The sequence below is a fragment of the Ursus arctos genome, unplaced genomic scaffold (genome assembly GCF_023065955.2).
Source record: "Ursus arctos isolate Adak ecotype North America unplaced genomic scaffold, UrsArc2.0 scaffold_1, whole genome shotgun sequence".
Taxonomy (NCBI): domain Eukaryota; kingdom Metazoa; phylum Chordata; class Mammalia; order Carnivora; family Ursidae; genus Ursus; species Ursus arctos.
In genome coordinates this window covers 98,084,176-98,106,348 of record NW_026622763.1, presented here as the reverse complement: position 1 = coordinate 98,106,348, position 22,173 = coordinate 98,084,176, and the positions used below count along the sequence as shown (strand labels likewise).

At 42.5% G+C, this 22,173-nt stretch overlaps 1 protein-coding gene across 4 annotated transcripts in view; it reads right to left on the bottom strand.

Moving 5' to 3' along the window:
* COL4A3 (collagen type IV alpha 3 chain) overlaps nt 1-22,173 on the bottom strand; it is a 133,895-nt gene that overhangs the window by 42,741 nt on the left and 68,981 nt on the right. For all 4 annotated transcript variants that reach the window (XR_003314028.4, XM_026491808.4, XM_026491807.4 and 1 more), the window contains 12 exons: nt 21,107-21,169; nt 20,945-20,980; nt 19,054-19,095; nt 18,760-18,837; nt 16,761-16,823; nt 16,304-16,363; nt 15,032-15,076; nt 14,492-14,545; nt 13,514-13,555; nt 11,352-11,436; nt 10,138-10,173; nt 250-414 (listed from right to left, as the gene is read on the bottom strand). Coding sequence is in view for 3 of the 4 variants with exons in the window: in XM_026491808.4 (XP_026347593.1) it covers nt 250-414; nt 10,138-10,173; nt 11,352-11,436; nt 13,514-13,555; nt 14,492-14,545; nt 15,032-15,076; nt 16,304-16,363; nt 16,761-16,823; nt 18,760-18,837; nt 19,054-19,095; nt 20,945-20,980; nt 21,107-21,169 (769 nt within the window). In the remaining variant the exon portion in view is untranslated. The remainder of the gene's footprint in view (nt 1-249; nt 415-10,137; nt 10,174-11,351; nt 11,437-13,513; nt 13,556-14,491; nt 14,546-15,031; nt 15,077-16,303; nt 16,364-16,760; nt 16,824-18,759; nt 18,838-19,053; nt 19,096-20,944; nt 20,981-21,106; nt 21,170-22,173) is intronic.

The window sequence follows — 22,173 nt, the reverse complement described above, 5'->3', positions numbered from 1 at the left end:
CCGTCCCTTGTCCCTACCTCCGGCTCAGCCCTCTGTGGGAGCTCGGGCTAAAGCTTTGCTGCACCTGCAAAGTCCTCAGTCCACCCGAGCTGCTTTCACAGATAGTTCATCCAATGAGACAGCAGCCGAAAGGTTGCTCTTATATCCACACAGACTGACGGCCAAGCTGCAAGTGAGGTTCATTACCACGGATTTGCACATATCTGCTATCAGGCAAGGTACATAACAGTGACCCCATTAGGTATCTACCTGGTGGTCCTGGATATCCCGGCAACCCTATAGGGCCTGGTGAACCGGGACAACCTGGGGACCCCGGAGGCCCCACTGCATTCTTTCCTGGGGGCCCTTGTTCCCCTTTACTTCCTTTCACGCCTGGAGGTCCGGGGGCTCCTCTGAGGCCAGGCCTCGATGACCCTTGGAGAAAAGAATCATTTTAGTGCATTTTAAATGTTCTCCTGATTCATATATGTTACTTTTTCAATTGCAAAAAGTAATACATTCCTGTTAACAAAAGTTACACAGTCGAGAGTATATAAAGCATATAAAACAAAAAGAGAGTATCTTCCTTCCTTCATCTGTGGCCCTTGTGAAACTAGGACAGCACAGCAAAGCTCAGCGCGTTCCAGTCCCATGAGGTAGGACAGGGACTTCTTTATTACAAGGGGCTGAAAGAGAGTCAGAGATGGACTGGTGGTTTTTTTGTTTAAAAGGACCTCATGAGAAATTCTTCCATATGTGCTGCTTTGTAGATTTTTTCATGAGTGACTAGAAGATACCTACCTTTCAGTGTCTGAAATGAGAGAGACTGTCCTAATTGGATTACATTCCTGCCAGTCGTCTTAGTTATAAGAGCATGGCGGGGAGGCGGGCATCTCCTGGGAGAGAAGCCATGCCAGGTGGTACAAAGCCACTTCGTCTGTCCCTCTTAAGTTGACAAGGATGTGAGGAGAGGGCCAGTCTCGAATCCCTGCCTTTAACTATAAAGAAGAAAGACCTCACCACCAAAGGGCTGAGAACCGGCAGGGGTAATATCTGATTATTTCTGATTATTGAGCATAAGGATTTTGCCAAAAAAGCAAATCCTTCTGATCCACATCTGTTTTAGAGCTTTCTAATTTTTACTCACTGTTTTCCTAAAGGAGGCTATTCATTACTTGGGGGGCCTGGTGGGGAGAAAAAACTCTTCCCTAATCTTTGGCCAGACCTCTAAAATATCCTTTTGTATTCCAACTTCAAGAGACGCCCCTTGTTAACAGTTTTGTGTATATTTTTCCATGCACATACAAGTACACACAATATTCATCCATTTAACTATTCTTTTACAATGGCAATACAAAATACATCTAATTCTGCAGTCTGCTTAATTTCAATTCATTTTCCCAAAATTATGAAATAGTTTAAGTATACAACAAGGTATAGAGAAAAATGTGATCAATGTATCAAATCTTTGCTATTTTTTTCATGGTTCTGTTTCCTCTACAAAATGATGCATGATAGCATTACAGTTATAATTAAAGCCACTGAGGTTATTCCTTGATTAAATGTCCTTGATCCTAGTCCTCCTCTCTCAAGAGGCAACCACTCCAATAACTTGTGGGTGTTTAAACACATGAAAGTTTAATCTATGGGGAGCCTGGGTGGCTCAGCTGGTTAAGCCACCTACTCTTGGTGAGGAGGTTGGGGAATACACGTGAGGTTCAGTGGGGTGGGGTCCGGAGCCAATGACCAAGAAAGAATTCTTGAGGCGTCTTTGGTGCAAAACTGGTGGTTTATTAAAGCACGGGGACAGGACCCATGGGCAGAAAGAGCTGCTGCCCCAGGGTTGTGAGGAATGGCCTATTTTATACCCTCAAGTGGGGAGGGGGCTAGGGAGAGCGTTAAGTCTCTAAGGAATTTTGGAAGCAAGGTCTCCAGGACCTTGAGGGGGCTAGCTACTGTTGGGAAAGGGTCATTTATTACCGTCTAATAAAACCTTAGTCATGAGACCCTTCAGATGTATATCGGCGGGCCATATGCTTGGGGGATGATTGCCAACATGTATCTTGGCTGGCGGTGGGGGGGTGGTTAGAGATAAAGGAAGTTTCCAAAGGGATTTTTATACGTTCAAGTAGACCTACAGGATCTTGGTGGAGGGGAGGGGATCAGGCCAGGACTGCCTTTTGCCCTTAGCGAAGTATTAACATTGAGGCAGCTGAGTTCCTAGAAGAATGTCACCATGCCTGTTTCAAGGACTTGTCAATGGGCTGTGGGTTGTAAGGACTGTTTCTTTGTCCTTTAGGGCAGCCAGGAGTGCCTGAGGAACATTGCATGCTTCCCATGGCGGGGGGGGGGGGGGGGGGGGCGATTTGCAGGGTGTCAGCTTCTGCTTTGTCTTCAGCTTGCCTTCTGTTCCCTCATCATTTCCCCCCTGAACAATTTTGACCCTTAAATCTTTAAGGTTGTTGAAGGTGGAAGGTCTCATCTTCTGTAACTTCTTCCTGCTGAATAGGGGTGTAGAGATGTCCCTACCTATGGGTCAACATTGGTCAGTTGGGGAACATGCAGGGGAGTTATGAAAGGGGAGGCAGCTGAATCCAATGTGGACAACATGGATGAGCCTCCTTGAGTAGAAGGTATTATCTGTTAGCCGGAAGTTACGGCGGTGAAGGAGTCTTGGCGCTAGGCAGGGAGACATCAGATATGACAAAACAAGGTTAATATTATAAGGAGAGATCTGAATAAAAGATCTTTGATAGTTGACCTTTGATAATTTTCCTCCAGTCTAGGATTTTAAAACAATCACTAAAAGAAAGAGGTAATTTAAAGCACCAATTTGAGCATTCATGTCAGGTAGAAACCCAGAAGTATTTTGTGGTAATCTGGACTGTATACACAGCATTGTTTTTATGCTACCACATATTTCACCTTGTATAGCAGTTAAAAACATCTAACATCACTCTATTCTGTAGAGTATCACTTAGGGTTTTGACCATGTATTTATTGAGAGTTTCCATGTGCCAAACAAGATTTTCCAGTCTCAAAGAGGTAGCAAAGATAGATGCTAGGTGGTCATACCAATGTAACACAAAACATGGCCACCATGGTTTTAAATTTGGAAGGTTGGTTGGGTTGGTAACGGTTTTAATAATGCATCCACGCATCTAGGCAAAACCCAGAGTACAGTGGCTTATCCAGCAAGGAGGAAGCTATGGACACAGGTTAAGTTGCAGAGCCACTGGGTCCCAGCCAGGAGCCAGTCATATAATACTGGGCCTCCTTGGAACTGCAGTGAGGATTTCAAGGGCTACTTGGTTTTGGAGGGCCATACATACAATGATTTCAGGCCCATATTTGATTGGGGAGTTATGGCTTGATAATAATCCCCCTTTTTTTCCAAATGGCACCATGAGCATGGAGGACCAGGGAAATATATTTGAAGTCAGTATAAATATTTTTAAGTCTTTTGCCAATTGCAAAGCACTGGTGGGCACTATTAATTCTGCTTTGGGGGCAGACATGTTTGCTGACAGGGCTTTGCCCTCAACAGTCTTGACTATAGCATACCCAGTTTTTCTTCCCCTCTTTTCCATGAAACTATTACCATTGGTGAACCAGTTGTCCTCTGTATTTTCAATAGGGACATCTTAAATCTGATCAACTAGAATAAACAAGATCAATAACTTCTGAACAGTTATATTCTATAGAAGTATGATGGTCAGGTCCAGGCTTAAGGGTAGCTGGGTTTAAAGTTTGATAGGTTTTAAGCATTATTTTAGGCATACCTATAAGCATAGCCTGGTATTTAATAAGCCGGCTTCCCATCGCCCATTGGTGGCTTTTGTTCTTGGAACTGATGTGAAGTCATTACAGTAAGGGACTGCCCCTCAGTGAGCTTTGAGGCTCCTTTTACCAGGAGGGCTGTTGTATGCTTGGCTAAAGCCTCTCCTTATAATTGTACATCCATAGAGGTGGCTTCTAGGATTAAATGTAACTATGCAGGATGAAAGCGTTAAGAAGCCTTCTTTGTTTGAGGTCTAGCCTTAATATCTTAACAAGGAATCACTGGCGAGTGGGGGGAAGACTTGTCAAGAGATAAAGGCATCTCCAAGTCATCATCCAGTCCAGTCACAAGGAAAGTGGGGTCATCCATTATCTCCACAAGCCCATAGTTAACCCTATGGAGTGGGGTATGCTTTGGCTTTTAGGGAATGATTTCATCATCCCAGACATATTGGTCAAGGTGATAGACGAGTTATACAATCGTTGGGGGAATCTATCCCATTTCCCCGTTATTCAATTAATTAATTATATGCCCATGGGGTCCTGTTATTAGTCCCATAGAATAAGAACATGAAGACTATCTATACATGAGCTATTGTATAGCAATAGAAAAAAGCTATTTCTCTTAAGTTTACCTCAAGTTGTCTAGCTTTAGCAACATTTAAGGACAATCAGATCTAGAATTTAATATCCACAAAGGTGGGTTATTTAAACATAATTTTTTCTCTCTAAAATAACCCTCATTTCCAGAGATAGCAAAATCAGGACTAATTTGTATGCAAAACAAGTCTAGTTTTAACAAACTTGGCCTAATTTTTTACATGAATTCAGCAAGGATAGTGATTGATCGTATAGATCTTTTAGAATCTGCTTTGCTGGAGCTTTTACAAGGAATCTCCAGGTTGAACTTTTAGTAGCCTCTCCAGGCCAGAAGCCAAGCCAAGTACTTGTCATCAGTCATGCCTGCAATACCTGTAGATTTGGGCAGATTCCTCTCCACGAGGTCCCCCAAAGTACCCTGAGGCTCCTGCACCTGCCAGGAAGTGACATTCTTTACTCACCTGGTGAGGCTGCTGGGAACCCTGTAAGCCAGGTGTCAGGCCATTTCCAGGGGCTTTCTGGCTCCAGGTTTCATAAAGTCAACCTTAGTTCCTGAAAGCTGTTTGGTCATATCTGAGTCTATGCATGTCTCTCAAATATGACATTCCAGTCAAAGCCTTATGGTAAAATAACCAATGTTTCCAATGGTGTCCTGTTACAAGGAGAACAATACTTACTGAACTTATGCAAATGATTATGATTGCCATGGAAGAAAGAATACTTACTGAGACCTTTTTAATCTCAGAGGGTTCAGGTAGAGAGAAAAGTTAAATGCTTTAATATGCTTTATTATTATTTCTGTATGTCACTGATGTCTTAAGAGAAAGTTTCCTCAATCTGGAAGAGTAAACACTGGAGAACTAGTAATGTTTTAAACAAGAGTCACGACACTATAATCTTTTAGTTAATTTAGTTAATTTAGTCCCATGTTACTAATTCTTGTTTAGTTTGAATGCAGCTGGAAATTTTTACCCATTTCAGTTTTCGGGTTCCGTAAAAATATCGAATACCTGTACCTGTCCTAAAAAGTCCTTTATATGAATCTCTTTGAAGATGAAACTCATTTTAGAAGAGAATTGTTCTCATTTAAGAACAATTACAAATAACAAAAACACAGACTGGACATGGTTAGTAACTGATGAGTTTACAGTATAGCTGGCAAGGAAGTCAGGTTCCTTCTGTAACACAGAACACTTCGATAGCCAGAAAAGAGTGATGACGACCTTATATTAAAACATTAAAACTTTAGGAATCGCATATTATCTCTAGAATAGTTACAGCATTTACCCAAATGTAACCAAAGGCTTATCATTTGTTTAACAGTGCTTCCAGAGTAACTCAGCACACCAAAGAAAAAGGCCTAATGAGTTAAGAGACTTCATTTATAATTTAAATCTTGGTAAAGTTTGTTAAAACCTTAAAATTATAGCACAAGCCTGAATAGGATTACAGATCATTACAAAACTCTATTTTTATTTAACCAAGGTGACAATACGAGATTTGAAGGCAAATAGGTAGGGTTCTATAGTTGTCAGCAAAACTTAGGTCCTTTAATACGGAGAAGTTTTAACTAAGTAATTGAAGACCTGTTAATGACAAAACATAGAAACTTTGTTTCCTGGGCAAAGAGAAAACTGTTTACACTTTCTTATCCAGAGCAGATGAACAATTCAAGAAACCTTTTTCTTTCTAAACAGAGAGAAAGCAGACATAGATCTTATACCACTGTACCTTAAAAATCCATTCATTTCACTCTTAGTTCTGACCACACCTAAAATTCCCTCTACAACTTTCTTTTGCATTCAGATTTTATCCCATGCTATCTTTCCAAACGACCATCTTACTTAGGACAATATTACCTTCTTTTACCTTCAGCAAAAATGCATTCCCATTCCTTAGCCTTCTTACGTATCTCCTACTTTTCTACACACAGAGTTCCTTCCCTTATTTCCATCAGCCTTCATTACGTTTAGTAGAGTTTCGCATATTTTTTTTTAGAAATCGTAGTCTCCAGTGAAAACTAAGTAGTAACCAACTGTGAACTGTTACACCAGAATTCTTTAGATGGCAAATTTATGAATCAATTAAGCACAAAACATGTTTACCAACAGATTTAAATATCCTTAGTTTCTTTGCAATAAGAAGTCAAAAGCACAAAACTACATCCAATAATCAATGCTTCAGCACTGTGTCCTATTTTAAAGATCTAGATGTCCAACGAATTCAATCCCATTTACCATCCAAGCAATAAAGATTCAGGTTACCGAAGACTTTGAAAGCTATTTTAACAATTACCCATGAAAACTTTGAGACAGACAATTAACCATCATTTTAGTCATATTTTTACTAACAACTCAAAACAGAGGTAACAGAAGTTTGTTTGACCTTCAGTAAACCTCGACAGAATAAAAGTTTTACATTTAGTGCTGATAACTTTAAAGACAGGTCTATCTTAATTAAACCAACAAACTCGACTTAGTTTAAATACTGAATTATGTTCCACCTGGGCCCACCCCATTTTCAGTTTTTACCTGAGACACTGGTGGGGAAATCTGGAGTGGGTAACGTTAGGTCCAGGGGGTGCTCTTCTTCGCTCCTTGATGGTGAGGGGAGGAGGAGCCATGGTGCCGGAGGCACCAAGGATGGTACAGAAGCCAGTTGTGCAGGCCACACCCCAGGTGGCGCAGAAAGAAGGGGGAGGGGGAGACAGTAGAGGCAGAGTGCTGCCAGAAGGCAGAGACAGGGTTCCCGGTTTTCGAGCTCATCAGCTCCAACAGGAGCAGAGGCCATGTTTTCCCGCCAACAAGGGGGAATAGGCAGTGTATGTCGGGCCAGAGAAGACAGGGAATTTCCCTGAAACAAAGGGAGGTTCGGCAGCTGCTTGGGAATATTCCTTAAAGTCTCCATCCTGAGGTAGACTAACCACAGATGGCTCCAGTTATAGCCATTAACCCAGGAAATGAGTGAGGGAGACAGCCTCACATCTGTTAGAAAGAAGAGTGAGAGAAGAGAGTCGAGTCCCCTTTGTCTGGGTTGGCCTGTATTTCCTCCAGCAACCTGGGTTAACTCGGAGGAGGCCTATTTAGATCATTATCATCCAGTATGTCAGGAGAGTTTACTGGCTGACCCATTCGGGCAAACACATTCTGCAAGAGGCCCTTACACTGGGGTCCTGGTGTAGAGCAATGAAGGCCTAGGTATGAGCAGTGAGGGTACCGCAGGTCCATTTGCCCTGTTCCTTCTGATAGACCCCACTGCAGCCATGCGGTGTTACAGGAGATCAGTACTTTCCTAAATTTTGCAATCCAAATTGTTTCCAATGGGTTAGAAGGCACCCCAAGGGAGAGTCCTTGGGAACCGAGGAAGCACCCTATTGAGGCCATGCACAGAAAAGTAAATAAGGTCCATTACCAAATCCCCCCCGACTCCCAGGTGGCGTCCCACGCAGGATATGTCAGAGGTTCCGTGTGTCAAAAGCGACCGGAGGTGTCCCTCAACAAAAATCGCTATTGATCACAATCCTGCCTTCCCGTGAAGGCATTCCTGCCATAAAAGGCCCATAGGAAGGATGCCAGTGTCCCTCCCCTACCCCATTGTGTCCTAGGCTGCCGATGGATGCCTGGTGAATGGACTGAAATACCATGCCTTGAAGGTCGTGCCATGAAGGTCACATCTTATTTTGTCTTGCCTTGAAAGTATTTTACCTTGCCTTGAAGAACCAGCTGTTTTTAACCCATGGAGAAAACTAGAAAAGTTTAACAAGGGGAAATTACCAAATTTTGTAGCCTAAGTAATTAGTAGAGGACATTGACGGAAAACAGTAAAGATAGAAATCCATCATGGTCTAAGCGACATTTCAACACATGTGGTCCTTACAGCCAACTTCCCTAGGAAACGGTCCCCAGTTGGGTTTTAGTTCAATCGGGTACTGGTTTCAGCCGGCTCCAAGTGGAGGTCCCGTGGCCAGAAGTGGCTAGACCAGCGATGTGGAGGGGGTCGCATTAGGTCAATCAGGAGGAAACCTCACACGGGTGTCTTAAGATTGGCAGCCATGCTAGTCACTTAGGTGGCTGTCCCGTGCCCAAGACAGACAACTTTGTATAAAGATAGCAGTAAAGAGGGGGCATCAAGTTTCTGGGTCTTATTACCATCCTGGCCAGGGTACTAATTTCCAGCCAAAAGGCAGGCTTTTTCCTCCCCATAGAGTAGCCATGGGCCAGAGGATTGCGGCTTGAGCAGTCGGCATGCAAGTGTTCCAATAAGACCGTACTCCTTGAAGAGCCCCAGAAATGACAGTAAAGGAAGAGAAGGGAAAGTACTCACCAATTTTGCACCAAAGCTCAGAGCCCCACATTGGGCGCCATTATGATGAGGTTGGGGAATATACGTGAGGTTCAGTGGGGTGGAGTCCAGAGCCAATGACCAAGAAAGAATTCTTGAGGCGTCTTTGGTGCAAAACTGGTGGTTTATTAAAGCACGGGGACAGGACCCATGGGCAGAAAGAGCTGCTGCCCCAGGGTTGTGAGGAATGGCCTATTTTATACCCTCAAGTGGGGAGGGGGCTTGGGAGAGCGTTAAGTCTCTAAGGAATTTTGGAAGCAAGGTCTCCAGGACCTTGAGGGGGCTAGCTATTGTTGGGAAAGGGTCATTTATTACCGTCTAATAAAACCTTAGTCATGAGACCCTTCAGATGTATATCGGTGGGCCATATGCTTGGGGGATGATTGCCAACACGTATCTTGGCTGGCGGTGGGGGGGGGGATGGTTAGAGATAAAGGAAGTTTCCAAAGGAATTTTTATACGTTAAAGTAGACCTACAGGATCTTGGTGGAGGGGAGGGGATCAGGCCAGGACTGCCTTTTGCCCTTAGCGAAGTATTAACATCGAGGCAGCTGAGTTCCTAGAAGAATGTCACCATGCCTGTTTCAAGGACTTGTCAATGGGCTGTGGGTTGTAAGGACTGTTTCTTTGTCCTTTAGGGCAGCCAGGAGTGCCTGAGGAACGTTGCATGCATCCCATGGGGGGGGGGGGGTTGCAGGGTGTCAGCTTCTGCTTTGTCTTCAGCTTGCCTTCCGTTCCCTCATCATTGGTGTCGGTTCAAGTCTTGATACTGGGGTTGTGAGATTGAGCCCAGTGTAGGGAGTCTGCTTGAGATTCTTTCCCTCTGCCCCTCCCCTGGCTTGTGTGCTCTCTTTCTCTCTCAAATAAATAGATCTAAAAAAAAGTGCTATGTACTTACACAACACGTGATACACTATGAAAATACCATTTTTAACCAACCTAATTACTCTAAATTATTGTTTTCTACCTTCGGGTCTCCTCTGAGCTTCAAGGCTTCTGCTCCTACACCAGTTATTGCCTTACACTTAGTTAAAACCGTTGAGAAGTAAAAGAGCATTCCTAAGTCACTTTGTGTAAGCTTCCCCTCCCTTTTCTGCTGTGAGTCACAAAGTTAACAATGAAGAAGCTGGAAACACTTTTAGATCAATTGGTGAAACATTTGTCTTACGTTAGCAATGCAAACATGATTTTCCTTCTTTTTTTTTTTTTGAGATTTGTTATTTATTTATTGGAGAGAGAGAGCATGAGCAGGGAGGAGGAGGAGAGGGAGAAGCAGACTCCCCACTGAGCAGGGAGATCCATGTGGGGCTCCATCCTAGGACCTCGAGATCCTGACCTGAGCCGAAGGCAGACACTTAACTGACTGAGCCCCCCAGGTGCCCCGTGATTTTCCTTTTAAGAGCATGTCTATTGGTTCCCCAAGAAACATGTACATACCAGCACTTCCAGGAACCCCAGGAGAGCCACTGGGACCTACAAATCCATAACAGTAATTAATTACTCATAAGGACATAAATACTTCCCCCATTTTTGAAATCTTGTGTGACCATATTATAGTAATTAATAATAAGTATTTTCATACTTTTTTCTCCACGCTCACATAGATAAATATTAGAAAGCTTCAGTTATTTAGACAAACTACAGAGAAGAAACCAGTCTGAGATGCCTAACACTCAAAGGTGAATCATGCCACCTTACCACCTTCAAACATTCAGTGGACATTTACTAGGAGCGTGCTCTGTGTTTGACACTTGGCTGAGAGGGTACAGATGCAAGAACAGCAAACAGCTGGAACTGTCAGGTCCTGTGCTTTGGCCTGGTGCTGCATCTCAGATCACTTCCAGCTGTGACAGTGCAACAGGTTTCTAATTCTTTGATACACATGAGTGATTTATTGTGAACATAACAGATGAAAAAAAAACTATGTCCATCCATTTATTTACGAACACAGGGAATTTTTACTCTTGTAAGTGCGATCTTATTTGTATCAATAATTTGCCTTAGGTCAGTGGGTTCTTGATCCTGCCTGCACACTAGAATAATCTGGAGAGTTTTACAATCTACCGGTGCCCAGGGCCCCCCTCCAGACAGTTACGTCAGAATCCCGGGGATGGGACCTTGGCATGTCAGTATTTGGAAGTTCCCAGGGATTCTGTGTAGCCACAGAGGAGTGCTCTTGGCCTACACCTTTCTAATCTATCCAGAGGGACGGCATCTGAGTAAATGGGACTCTGTTGCATGATGCCAGGAGTCAGCAAACCCAGGTTTCAGGCCCCTCTGGTCACTATGGGGTGGATTTGCTCAAATGATAGTTTTTCAGGGTCTCCATTTTTTCTTTTGTATCCCACTGAGATTGCCATCCTTCCCATTCCCTCCTCCTGCCCTCTGACCACATTTGTGTTTTCTTGTCAAACTTGAACTTGACGCTTTCGCACACACAGAGAATTTAATTATCTTTGATGGTATAGCACCGATGGAGTTTACATATAAAAGTATGAAAATGAGGACACGCCAATACTACCACCCATGAAAACTGGGAGACCTCCCTTTTGCCCCCTGCAAATTCTACGTTTATAAGCCCGTTTGTTATACGTTGCCTGGAAACACATGGAAATGGTCATCAAATGCTTGAGGAAGAAATTTCTTCTCACCCTGTGGGCCACGAGCTCCTTTGGGGCCTGGGGGGCCTGGAAGTCCTTCATCTCCCTTTTCCTGGTATGCATCGTAATATTCTGTCTTAAAGGAAAAAGAAATGAATAAAGAGAAAGGATAGCTACTGATAGTGAGCTCACCAAATGCAATACTTCAGTGTCCTCCCCCCCCCCCAATGGTATTTTCCTCAATTCATCAGTTTATGTGTTAGCAGGAATGTAGTCATGTATACGTATGGATAAATTTAAAGATCAAAGTTGATATTTCTGGTATCACAATATCATATATATCACGGGTTTTCAGTGAGAAATATATTTTATGATGTGAGTCCGCTCACACACTCACAGTCCCATATGCACATATATACATCCATATCTAGATATGTGGGGATATGTATACAGAAATTAAAGTTTCACAAGCACTGGCTTACCATTTTGACATATGATCAACTCTGTTTTTTTTTATTATATTCGATCTCACTTTTTAAAAATGCTTGTCCTCATGGACTAACTTTATTTCAGAGTATGTTGTGATCCACACGTCAAAAATACCCCATTGATTGTTTCTTTGAATTTCAGGATACTGCCGACTTGCAATAATATTGAGGATTATTGTTTCTGACATGCTTGGTGGACCTACTGCTGGTCTCCTTAACTGTCTGCTTCCTAAATAGAACTTCCAAGGAAATTACTAGAAGCTGCAGAGTTGTATAGAATTGAAACACACACAGCAAAGGTAGGAAGGCTAAGAATTTCTCCCAAGCACAAGTCGATTTCATTTAGAATTCAGTATATTTATCTTGAAGGAAAGAAGATGGAAATTTAAAAGTTTTGGTGTTGTTTTGTTTTCCCATATGCTGCATGGGGCCAATTACTTTCTTGGCATGTTTAAAAAAGAGATGACAAAAGTATTGTGGTCAATGAATTATGTATAAAATCACAAAAAATAATTCATAATAGTAACATTAATGATAATGTAATAATCTCCATCACAAAATCCGTAATGACATACAAGCACCTGCCAAGTGCTGGCTAAGTGCTTTCACAAAATGGCCCATTTCTTCTTCCCGGCAACTCCATAAAAGTATTTTGGGAATACTTGCATCTGAATCATTGGCTTGTTGTGTGAAGATGCGAATTTCCAGGACGAATTTAACTCAGTAAATTGCTTAGCCTGAGGGGTCTAAGCCCTGCGTTAGTAACGGAAACCCCTCACCCCCACCCCATGACTCTTTTACCATCGTGGACTTTTCCATAGAACCTGCATAATCACAAATGGCAGCTCTGCTCCGCACCCTGAACGTGAGAACTGCTGTCTTTTTATTTTTTTTTTAAGGTTTATTTATTTATTTTACAGAGAGAGAGAGGGGGCGGGGGGGCAGGGCAGAGAGAGAGGGTGAGGCTCTCTTAAGCAGACTCTGAGTTCAGCATGGGGATTGACATGAGGCTCTATCTCACAGCCCTGAGATCATGACCTGAGCCGAAACCAAGAGTCTGACCCACTGCACCACGGAGGCGCCCTGAGAACTACTGTCTTTTAAAGGCAGGAGAGAAAGGGATACCAGAATTCAGAGCCTGGGTCTCTTTTACTCATCTACTTAGGCTACAGAATCACAAAACAGAGAATATGGCCGCTCTGCAGTCAGGAGCTAACAGACATCAAATCCCTGTCCATGGCGGCAAGAGGAGATGGCCTGCTGAGATGGAGTTCAGGCCGGGGGTCACTGGTTTTCGCTGGCCCTAGTTGAGCTTCTGCTGCCTGGAAATGCAGATTGTCATACCTGGGCCCAGCTGGAGTGGGTGGAGCCGGCTCCCTCTCCCCTGGGTGCCCCAGCTGACCTGCACTGCACCCCTCCTACTCTACTCAAGGGCATAGGTCACCTTGGGCCATGTCTCATTGGACGAATGATTTCTTCTTTCCCACCGCCCAGGGTGGGCATTTCTAGTGCCTTCCAGAGACCGAATAGGCCCAAATAGAAATATTTATTCATTGTCAAATGGACAAATAATGACAACAGCTATTTTCTTCCCTAGTTTGATAAAAATGTAAATACCATAATCTCTATCTTCATAGTTAATGAGAAACACTGATTCAAAATTTCCTTGATACTTTGAAGGACTTGATCAAATATGACATGGATACTGTCTTTAGTTACACTTACTGGACCACGAAATCCTGGAGGGCCAATGTCCCCTTTCCACCCCTGTATTGAAAGACAGTTACAAATTATGAGGACATTAATCCCAAGTATTTACATATTTATACCAAATATAAATATTGCTTAAAAAGCAAAAGGCACAGTTAGACAATAAATTATTGCTAAAAGTGATGTTTTTCCATGTAACGTACAGACCAAGTTAAAATGAAAGGGACATTGACTTTGGGTCATTTCCTTGGAGGGCTGTATCTGGGGCAAGAATCCCGTCAATAAGGTCTTGGGAAGAGGTTGTTGCTCTGGTAGTTTACATGTTTCTTCCATGTCAACACCTTCAGAGGGTCTTCCTATGCCTTACACATCCCCATGTTCTCGCCCAGATTCCAGCACAACAAAACCAGGCTGCAGGTTTATGCAATTCCCAGGGTCCCAACTAACCTGTAACCAACCCCGCTTCTTACCGACTCAGGAGGGCACTTTCAGAATTCTACCAGAAGTGATAATATTATAGGATAAATCTTGAATCTGCCCATGTCCCTACACATGACAATTATTGGAAAACGTCTATAACATGTTGTCAGCAACAAATGAAATGGAATACAGTTCATAATTCACTGATCATGACCTTTGAGTGTGTCATGACCCAGATTGAGACTCATGGGGTTCAGCCTACACCTGACCTCCCACGACCAGAAACCTTCACTTGCAGAAGTTGTCCAACTCCTTCCTCATGAAGAAACTAAATCTCACCAGTCATGATGTCATCAGCTTCCACAACACAGAGCAAGTTTTATATCTTTCCCACAAAACTGCCCTTCGGGTGTCTAAGTAAACTTGTCACATCTCTCATTTCCTTTCAACAAATATAACTAAGCTATTTTAGTTGCAATCCCTTGTACCTATTTTCAGGGCATGGTTGGGAAAGGGTGGGCAAAACCCAACTAGTTAAAAAGCCTGAAGACAGGATGTTAGAGAGGGGATCACCTTAATGCCGTCTTCACCCCGTAATCCAGGGAAGCCCCTGTTGCCTTTGGCTCCCTGTGGAAAAGGACAAAGAGAATGGGTCAGAAGACACACAAGTTCATTTCTTCTGTGGGAAGCAGGAACAGTTGGAACTTTGTTTTTTTTTATGATTTATTTATTTTAGAGAGAGAGCGCGAGCACACCCCTAAGTGGGGGAGGGGCAGAGGGAGAGAGAGAATCTTCAAGCAGACTCCCAGCTGAGCATGGAGCCCAACTCGGGGCTCAATCCCATGACCCTGAGATCATGACCTGAGCCAAAATCAAGAGTCAGATGCTTAACTGACTGAACCACCCAGATGCCCTGGAACTCCTTTTTGAAAAGAAAAAAATTAGATGTGCTCTGATGATCTCTCTTCATGGTGAGGATGTAACACGATGATTCTCAAATACAGCTTTAAAAACCAATATGCTTTGGCTAGCTTAATAACTATTAGTAATTCCCCAAATCCTTTGTCTAATGGGACTGACATTTCAACATCAATGGGCTGAACGTGTCTTTACCTCAGTGCCAGGGAAACCAGGGGCACCGTCTTTGCCAGGTTTTCCCTAAAACAAAAACAAAACAAAAACACGTCATTTAATAAATATGGATAACTAATAAATATGGAAAACGTAAAGGATATGATCATCTCTTCTTGACCTCGGGCAAGAGAGCCTGACTGAAACTCCACCCATTTGTTAGAAGGAAAAACTATTAATCACAGAACACATTTGACCTTCTCTTGCCGGAGAAGGCAGAAGCCATCAGAATGGGAAATGAGAGAGGGTTAACAGAAGAAAGACTGGAAATTAAGATTAGCTAAGCTTAAATGAGATTTGATATTGCCCATCCAAGCTTGGAAGAAAAATCGAAAAAGCAGAGAAACGGACAAAAAGACCTAGAAAGAGGGAGGTGTTCATAGTCAAATTATTTATTTGAAATGTTGGCAATTCCCAGACCTGCAGACGTGCTGATATTTGAACATATTTATAAAGGTATATTGCATGTCCCAAACACACAGGGCTTTTGGATGAACTATAACCACGTTTACCCTCTGTAATAGAATTAAACATCATATTTACTGGACATTTTTTCTTAGAAAAAAATACTTTTCTCAATGTATAATTTTTAGTCTTTAAACAATATATGTGTTTAAATCTTTCCAAAACAGAGCTGGGTGGGTGAGTGGACCCTGGTTCTTCTGTCTCCCCAGTACCATGTCACATCGTGCCCCATCTTCTTTGGGGAGCTGCCCTTCCCTCACTCTGTGCGGGTCTGATGGGACTGTGGGTCTCACTAGCCCGCGCCCTCCTGGCCTGGCCAATCCTGGACACTTTGCCTCCTGGTCACAGTCACCTCTCCAGGGTGAGACATAGGACCAAGCTGGGCCAACTAGAGTGATTCTCTGGGGTGTTATTAGTGGACACAGGGAGACACAGTGTCTTCTTGGATGCCATGAACCCAAAGCTGTCAGCTGATACTTCCCGCTCTTTCTCCCCATTGCCACCTATGTGGAAGAAAATCAGTGTCAAAAGAGAGCACGAAGCGGATATACACAGAGGAGACATGATAGCGGGAGTCCTGCCCATCTTGTTTCAAGCTCCGAAGACCTCAAAGCCTGTTTTAACCTTGAACTTCTCAGATACTTGAACAAATAAGTTTCATTTCCTAAATCTTTAAAAAATTCACAAAAATCTAAGCTAGTTTGAATTGGGCATCTTACACTTGCCTCCCAAGGAGACCTGAGCATTGACTGATACAGGCTACATGTAACACTGAATTTCCAAATTCACCTGTGGGCCAGGTTCTCCAGGAGCACCTTTTTGAGATCCATAAGATTCTCCAGGAGGTCCCTGTAATTAATGAGAGTCATGTCAAATTTTATGAATGGATTTTTTGACTCACCTCGACTGTCATTAAGTTTTTCCTTCTGATTATTCTGTTGTATTTTAAAATGTTCAAGTGGTGGGTCATCTCATGTAGAAGTATGCATATAAAACAGATGCTTAAATACCAGATGCTGAAGATAAATCATAAGATGGGAGGGAGGCAGTGGGTGGTTGTACAACCAGGCAGGGATTTCAGCCAGAAGTGGCTGTGAAATAATTCTAGTATATTCCATGACCTCTGCAGTGAAATATTATCATGCGTTAGCTAATATTAAGATTTAAAAGTAGATCATACATCGAAGTACACACTAAGGCTCTACTTCATGTTTCGAGGGCAACAGCATGACTCTGAATAACCTACTGAGGGTCCAGGAGGTCCGGATTTCCCCATGGCTCCCTGGTCTCCCTTTTCCCCCTTGAGGTCCTGCCACAAAAACAATTTAAAGTCATTACGCACACATCAAACAAGATTATACCGCTTTTACTTGAAAATTTTCTCTAGCTGTTCAACGAACTGGATCTACAAACTACTTATGAGCCTCCTGGTAACACAACAGATGATCATTTTTCATATTTCAGATTTTATACTTGTGGACCCATTGAAACCATACATAAACTTCAGTTATTTTAAAGAAAGTTTCCTTTGGATCAAACTCTGTTAAACCAATTTAATTCCTGAATCGGTTGTCAATAAGCACATTCAAATCATTCCCAATGTATCTTATTTTCATTTTTAATATACAGAAATTAGTTTCATAGGGGTCAGTTGGTTTCTGAGCATACGTTACAAGGAGGATTTGCTTGCGTCGGTCAGGTTTGTTTGCGTTCTTATCACATTTTATTGACTGTATTTTCCCCAGTGTGAGTCTCCTCTTGAGGTATCATTTCTTTCAAACTCAAAAATTTTACCCTGGCTCAAATCATCCAGATCTACATTTTTGTCAAGATAAGATTTTTTTTCCTGTCCATTTCCAGACAATAAAATTTTAGACTTCATTAATTTTGTTTTTGTTGATTACCTCTGAAAAATTTAGTTATTTTTCTTAGGTCGATTTTTTCCAATCTTCAATGAGAGTTATTATTTTGGCCATATCAAATTTCACCATGTTTTGTGTTAACTCTTCTCAGTTTTGTTTTGATAATTAGAAGAATTAATTAAGAATTAATTATATTGGAGAGTAAGGGCTAAGGGGTTTATTTTATTTATTTATTTTTTTAAAGATTTTATTTATTTATTTGACAGAGATAGAGACAGCCAGAGAGAGAGGGAACACAAGCAGGGGGAGTGGGAGAGGAAGAAGCAGGCTCATAGCGGAGGAGCCTGATGTGGGGCTCGATCCCAGAACGCCGGGATCACGCCCTGAGCCGAAGGCAGATGCTTAACCACTGTCCCACCCAGGCGCCCCATAAGGGGTTTATTTTTTTAGTTGATGAAAATGTTCTAAAATTGCATGTTGTAATAGTTGTACAACCCGATGAATACACTAAAAGCCACTGAACTGTGCACTAAATGAGTTTCACAGTATATAAATTATATTTGAATAATGTCATTAAAATTAATTATAACTAAAGCCCATGAACTTTATTCTTTAAAACAGTGAATTATATGGTATGTGAATTATTATTATTAAAAACAATCAGAAGTTTAAAAGAGAAGGATTTATGTTTATTTCTTAGTTAATCCACAAGACAATTGTTAGTTAACCCCTCACTTTCCATTCCCCCCCCACCCCAGCCCACTCCCCAGACATTCTGGGATCAACCTTGTGTCCAGGTTTGGGTTATTACCTTGTGATTCACTTTTTCTGAGCATTCGGGTCACTTCTATATCCTGGTCTTTCTAGCTACCCCACGGTCGGAGCAAAAAAGCAAATGTTCATTTTGAAAAACAGGGTCACAGTGTCCTTAGAGAGGAATGCAGGCCACATTGCCCTTGGGGATATAATGGCAGGTAAAAATGTCCCATTTGATTACCACACTGTTCCACTGATCTCTTTAGGTCATTACTATCCAGTTGGATCAGAGCCATACACCTATTTTGTTATCATTTATTCAAAAATACTCACTGAATCCCCATCTGAGTTAGGAACAATGAGAGGGGGTGAGGATAAAAGGTGAGCAAAATTAGACCCAGGCACTACCTTCTAGAATCATGGAAGCTGCTTGCCTCTGATCTTGCCTCAGATCCCTGTCTCATGTTTTCTGGGTCTCAGGTAAAAGATGGGGAAAAGAAATAAAATCCAGAGGCTCAGGCTGGCTGAGACGGCTCAGAGGCAAAGCTTATAAAAGAGGTAAGGGATCCTGAGGACCTCACCCCAGAAGTGAGAACACACAACCCAAGTAATAAACAGAAGAGTTACCGTTCTGTTATCTGGGCCTGTTAGCGTCACAATAACCGTTCCTGGTGGTCCAGGGGGTCCTGTCAATCCTTTCACACCCTAAAGACAGACACACTCAGGAATGCAAAACCAAACAACATCACCTCTGCTTTTTGGGGAGACAGATTTCCCCCTTTGGTTCTTAGTTAAGAAGATAATGCAAATGACAGAGTGAACCCGTTTGCTCCAGTGTCACTTAGTGACTAAGCTGTACAGGATGATTGCTACGGAACTTAAAATGTCTTGCCCACAAAGAAACCACAATATTTGAATTACCCGCTCTCCTTTTTGTCCTATCACGTTATCGCCCATGTGACCCTGTAAGAAAAGACAACACTAAATTATTTTTAAAAAATGGATTTGAAGAGTCTAAACCCATTGAAGTTCCAACATTTGTAACTGAAAGTTTGAATTTTAAGGGTAATGTCAGTATTACAAAAATTACTTTAGTTATTTCTTGGAGGAGAGGGGCAATATGTTTCTTTCAAAAGTGGAGATTGCCAAGTGCAGAAAGCTTAAGGGAGTGACTTCATATGGCAAATAATGACATGACGTGGGGTGGAATGGGAAAGGGAAACCAGCTCAGAGGACATTTTTCTGGCTGGTTATCTAATTTTCTGATGCCCTACTTTTTTCCTCTTAAAGATCAGAAGGAAGGTTGGCTGAAGTTCAGAATTCTGAAATTCAAAAGTTGGTAGAAAGGCTAAGAAAACATTTCAGGCTATCTGACTTCACTCGTAATTTAGTGAAATGAGCTAAGTTTAATGTGAACAGTCTTACTAACAATGGCCGATCTATCAATTCAGCCAATGCCTCCTTGCTTTTTTTTTTTTCTTCCTATCATTTATTTAAATTTTGTTAGTTACCATACAGTGCAGTACTGGTTTCTGGAGCAGGGGTCAGTGACTCATCACCTCCGTACAGCACCCGGTGCTCATCACAACAAGTGCCTCCTTGCTGTTTTGCTCTTGAGTATACAGATCCTCCCCCCATTAGCCCACAAGCTATAGGAAAAAAGCTCAAGATGAGGAATCAAAAGATTTTAAATCTCAGCTCTGTTGTTTACTATCTCTTTGACCACTCACTTAAATAATGAGATAATAATTGTGAGAGCACCTTGGCAAGTTCCCTCCACACAAAGACTACCTGGTAGTAAGCAAGAGATACTGTGTTAGGACTAATTTCCTGGGGGACTCAGCCTCACTCAACATTTTCCTACTTAGTTAACAGAGGGGCTCAGAATAAGCCACCCCAAAATATACCACTTTGGCACAAGAATTATTTTGAGCTCAAGACAACTGAATAACAGCAAATGCAGAAAAAGTTCTCTACCCTCCTCTACCGGGTGAAGACGTCACCCAGCTCCTCTCCTGTACCATGAAGAGGAGACAACTGTGATCACTGGAGCCTGCACTGACTGCAATCTGCATCAATAAACCTGACTATACTAGCCCTCATCTTCCATTAGTTTCCCCCACATATTTACCTTCCCACAAGTTACTGCCCCCACCAGCTCAAAACCCTTTTCCTTTGTCTTGTCACTCCTCCACAAATGTATCACCCTTTGTTAAAATGGTACACGAGCCTCTGGGTCTGACAGCCTCTTTGGGGTTTTCCTTTCATCTCATTTCTGTGAGGCCCCCACATGCATATGAAATAAACCTTCTTCTCCTGTTAATCAGGTTTTTTTTCAGCTCCATTTCCATGTCCCCAGTCAGGAACCTAAGAGGATAGAGAAAAGGCTTTTCCTCCCCAACACCAGCAATTGGTCTTTTTAGGAGAAAGACATGCAGGACCCTGTTTAATGAACACGCGAATATTCACCCTTCATTTACTAGCATGAAGATCAGGTTGGTGAAGCAGCTTACTACAAAAGTTTACAGGCTAATGTGTTGAGTGATCAGTAGGATTATCGGAAATGGGAAATCTATGGACTTGCCCTTTCCTGCTAGGGAGCTCCTTACAACTGAATTATCAGGGATCAAGTTACGAAGAGCAGGGAGAAGAGAGTGAGGGGTATAGAGCTGCCTGTCTGTTCCGTTCCCTGCGGGGAATCCTGTGGCTTCTAGAGAGGGGCCAGGCAGTGACCATATGTCCAGTCAGACCAGGTTTGGCTTTTAGCTGTGTCTGGTGTTCTGGCTGTTGTGACATATGAACTGTAATCTACCTTAGGTCCTGGAGGTCCCATGGTTCCTGGAAAGCCCTAGAAAAATCCATAAGTTAAAATTACAATGGGAAATGTGCCGAGCCGAAAACTCTGTGTAAAGTTTTTCTCTATAATGAATTTATTGGGTTACAGGGTCATTGGTAGTGATGACTTCATACTCACTAAGAATCCCGGAGGGCCAGGTGGGCCAACAGGTCCCGGAAAGCCTGGAAGGCCTGGCAAACCCTATAAATTAAAAGAATAGAGTAAGTGTGAATTTACTTCTCACCTAAGAACAATGTCCATTAATTAAATCCATTAAAATACTTTAGTGAACTCTGAGGAACATGATGCCTCTCATTTATGGCTGCAGTTAATTACAGAAAAAGAAAAAAAAGATGCCTACAGTGTGTTGCCGCGTAGAACAGGCCGCCAGGAACGTGCTGATGGCAACATTTCCAGGAGAATAACCAGAACAGTTGCTTTATTTTAGAGGAGTTTTTTTAAATTTTTAAAATTTTGCTTTTCTGTCTGTCTATCTCTCTGTCTGCCTGTCTGTCTCTCTCAGCCAAGCATGCTCCTTCGATAGCGCCTTCCACCTGCTCTCCTTCCACCTAGAATCCACTTTCCCCGGACATCTTTATGACCCACATCTTCTCCCTTTTCTTATTTTCAATCAAATGTCATCCTTTCCCTATCCATCCAATCTAAAGCCACAACCCTCCTTCCAGCCTGGACGCTTCCTCTCCCCTGCCCCTGCATTATTTCCCTCCTTGGCATTTATTGCTATCTAACACACCATGCACTTACTAATTTACATCGTTCGTGTTTTTCCCTACCAAAATGTCAGCTCCATGAGGACAAGAATTTTTTTTTGAACTCTTTTTTGGCCAGTTTGTGCACCACGGTATCTCAAGAGCCCGGGACAGCTGCTGACACGTAACTGGGAGGTAATAAGATATCCTTGTACAGCAGAATGTCCCACTGCTGCACTGTCATCAGAGCACTTGGCAGTACCTAGTCGACACTCAGTGCACACTTAAGGGACACACCAATGTCCCAGACTGCCGCTATCTCTTCTTACCGGATCCCCTTCCTTCAGCATCAGGCCCCATAAACGCTTCCTAAGCCAGAAAAATCAAGAGCCATCATGTTCTGCATATTTCCTCAAAGGTCACTAAAGGCTCCTAATGGCACCGTTGTGTCCTTTTACGGCTCACCATCAGTTGGCATGGCTCACCATCAGGGAG